General features: G+C 54.5%; 1 protein-coding gene across 1 annotated transcript in view; it reads right to left on the bottom strand.

Annotated features, from left to right (window-relative positions):
* The window catches only part of PEX14 (peroxisomal biogenesis factor 14), a 94,296-nt gene that overhangs the window by 4,948 nt on the left and 85,888 nt on the right, over positions 1-3,460 (bottom strand). Inside the window, exons 4-5 of the mRNA XM_077763965.1 lie at positions 2,346-2,448; positions 1,067-1,164 (exon numbers count right to left, since the gene is read on the bottom strand). Of these exons, the coding sequence (XP_077620091.1) occupies positions 1,067-1,164; positions 2,346-2,448 (201 nt within the window). The remainder of the gene's footprint in view (positions 1-1,066; positions 1,165-2,345; positions 2,449-3,460) is intronic.

Genomic DNA, 3,460 nt, shown 5'->3' on the forward strand with positions numbered 1-3,460 from the left:
AGGCAGCACCTCCTGTGGGGGGGGGACCCAAGAAGGGGAGAGGGGATTCTTGGGAACCCCTCTTCACAGGGGGGAGCCCCAGAATCCATCAGAAACAGAAAGATTCCAGTTTCACTTGGTTTTGCAAACGCCAAAGCTTTGAGCGCCGGCTCACATCTGGTTGTGCGCTGGCTGGGACTTCTCCTGGGAGAGCCGCCCAGAGTCGGTCCCTCTACAGCTCGGGCTGCGTGGAAGCGACCGGAAAGCAGCACAGGGATGGGGATGGACTGGGGAGGAGAGTGGACATCCTGGAGCCACTGGCCCACTGTTCCCTGGGCCCGGTCCAAGACAGTGCCTCGAGAATGACCCTGTCATGCACCCACAGACCCGGGCCGGAAGCCTGCGCTCCCGCGAGTGGACGGGAGCAGACACTATTCCAAGCACATGCAGACAGTGAAGGAGGTGGCATTACAAGTCCGTTTTGCAGACGAGGAAACTAAGTCAGGGAGGTTAAGTAACTTGCCTGTGCTCACACGGCTGGCATGTGGCAGAGGATTTTGCCCCAAGAGGTCTGATCCTGGGACCTGATATTGCCAAGACTACTTCAGCTGGGAAGTGAGGCATGGAAACAGCCCGGGGCAATCCCAGCTGATACTCCGTTCGGGGTCCCCTGACTCCCCGAGACCTGGGTGCGGAGAATCTGCCCGTGGATGCGGGGTTTAGCCGAGTGCCTCAGCACACTCCCCCACCTCCCCACTCCCTGCACTCGCTCTTGGCAATGCTGTGACCTGTGGCCTCACGTGGCAGGGGAGATCACCCGGGGTCTACAGCAGCTACCTCCAGAGCTTGGGGCTGTGCTGCCCCGGGAGGGCCACAGGCAAAGAGTTGCCCCTCCTTCCCCCTGCGAGGAGGGGACACGGAGCCAGAGTGATGGGAAGGTGACCGCCTCCTTTCTCTCTGAGGACCGTGAGGGCCCCTGCTGTGTAACCAGCATGAGAAAAGCAAAGTCAGACCCAGTGGATCGCGGTAGATGGGCAGAGCACCGGGCAGGGCAGACCTGGACCCGGAGAGGGTCAGGGACAAGTACCTTGGCTGAGGCCAGTTCGTGGGCGAGCTCCTGGACTTTCTGCTGCTGCTGAATCAGCAGCTCCTGGACGGAGGCTAAAGTCATCTGTAACTGAGTCACTGGGAGAAAAAAGCAGTAGCATCTCTGTTAAATGATACACACAGATTCTTCCCTTCTCTGTCCACACACCTATAGCTGCCACGTCTAATTTATCTGAGTCACCCCCCACCCCGCAATCCAGATAATTTATCTGCACTCCGGGCAATCTACCTGCACCGCATCTAACCTCTAGTATTTCCACTCCATCTTCCTATTGTGCACTTGTCCATGGTCAACACTATATCCGTCCAAAGCCTCTCCCCTCCAATTACATGTGCGTATGATCTGCTTGGCTCTTCCAACTTCGGTTACGTCCGTGTCCCTCATCTCACGCCCCTCACCGGGCAGCTGTCGGAGTCTCCCGTGCTGGGAGAAACGCATCTCAGGCCCATACGCATCTCAGGCCGGGAGTGTTTGTTAAAGACCGCAAATCCCGCTTTCCTGCCGCTCCTTCCTGCTTCTGCACCCAACCCCGAGGCTACTGGAGCTCCCCGGGCCCGTGGTGGTACCAGGCTGTGCCCCAGGCACGGGCCCCGGGGTCAGCCTCCCAGGGCCAGACGCACCAGAGCGTTTCCGGCGGCTCTGCAAGTGCACCCCAGCGGGATAGACTCCTGCCCGGGACAGCGGCTCTGTGGCTTGCCTGAGTTTTTAGATTCAGAGCCTCCATCTAGTAAACAAGTTTATAAAGAGGAAAAGCCGCCTCTGGTGCGACAGGTCCCAGCTAATCTGGGCCATCACTGGGGCACCGGGTAATGAACGCCAGCCCTGTGGAGTCGATGACAGAGGAGGTGGCTGGGGTCCCCGGAGCCGCAGTAATTACAGCCTCTCTTGACCCTGTGCTGGATTCTTAGAGGGAAGGGGGAAAAAATCGCTGAAAACCCCCCTGAAAACCTCACAGAAGCAGAAATTAAAAATGAACTTTACAGCCCTTAGAAAGGCTGTCATTTTATTCCCCTTATTAATATTCTGAGGTTGGGAGCCTTTCCGTAAAAACATAATTAATTGAGGCCGCGCCGACAGTAAACAAGCAATTTCAAATTAAACCGAAATGACGGCGGCTTCATTTGCAAATGTGAACAGATTCTCAGAGCAGATAAATGAAGTCACCACATAAAGTGGAGGCAAGGGGGAGGGGCGGGGCAGAGAAGGGGCTGCTCGGGAAGGCTTGGAGGGGCGACTTGATGGAGTCATTAATCTTTACCTGTCTGTGCCACGCTGCCACTCAGCTCCGAGAGACTCGCCTCCATCCTCTCCAGGTGCTTCCTGTCCTCTCGGCCACCCACGATGAGGGGGAGCAGGTATTTCTACAAGGAGCAGGGTGGGTGTGAGCGGCGGGGGCACACTTGGGGGTATTCTCCAGCGAGCCGGCAAATTCTGCCCCCCAACTTTCCCTCTGTCCCCTCTGGGGTTTGGAAACCTGACACCGATGCAAACACTGTAAATGAGAGACTTGAAAGTTACGAGGCTGATGAAGGTTCTTTCTGAATGAGGACAAGCACCAGGAAGTAGGGACGAGTAAGGTCCGTGTGGTCTGTTTTTGGTTCTTTTACTTCATTACCTCAGTGCTGCTACATATATTTCTGTAACAAAAATACTTAAAATTCTGCTTAAAAAGTTGGAAGATAAAGGGGCGCCTGGGTGGCTCAGTCAGCTAAGCGTCCAATCCTTGGTTTAGGCTCAAGTGGTGATGTCACAGTGTGTGGGATCGAGCCCCACATCGGGCTCTGCGCTGATCATGTGGAGCCTGCTTGGGATTCTCGGTCTCCCTCTCTCTCTCTGCCCTTCCCCTGCTCATGTGCATGTTTTCTCTCTCTCTCAAATTAATCTTTAAAAAATAAATAAAAGTTGTAAGATAAAAATGTAGACGGTGACAGAAGAAAGTGATCCCATGGACGGCCTGCAGGAAGTGGAAGGGAAGCTTTCTTCTCTGAACCTCTAAACACTCTGAACCTTGTGAATGAATTATCCATTCAGAGAAAAATGAGTAAAATAAACAAAAAATAAGTCGAGAAACTAGATGAAAATCCACAACAGACTTCAGGGCCTTCGGTCCTTTTACTAGGGAATAACACAGTATTCCGAGGCCATGGAATGAGGTCACACCTCAGGTTTGTTGTTTTTTTAAACTAAGCCTTGAATCCGCAGAACAGGCTTCCTTCGGGTGAGAGTCAAACGCAGTCAAACTCCCCCAGACACAAGGGCAGCGGGAGAGGAAGGGGCGGAAGCTGAAGACACAGACTCTGGGGAAAAGGAAGTAGATGCTACAGGTCAGCCGAATGAGAGGGTCCAGGAAGCCCGGGGGGGGTGGGGGGGGGG

Source organism: Crocuta crocuta, unplaced genomic scaffold, assembly GCF_008692635.1.
Source record: "Crocuta crocuta isolate KB4526 unplaced genomic scaffold, BGI_CrCroc_1.0 scaffold13, whole genome shotgun sequence".
Classification (NCBI taxonomy): Eukaryota; Metazoa; Chordata; class Mammalia; order Carnivora; family Hyaenidae; genus Crocuta; species Crocuta crocuta.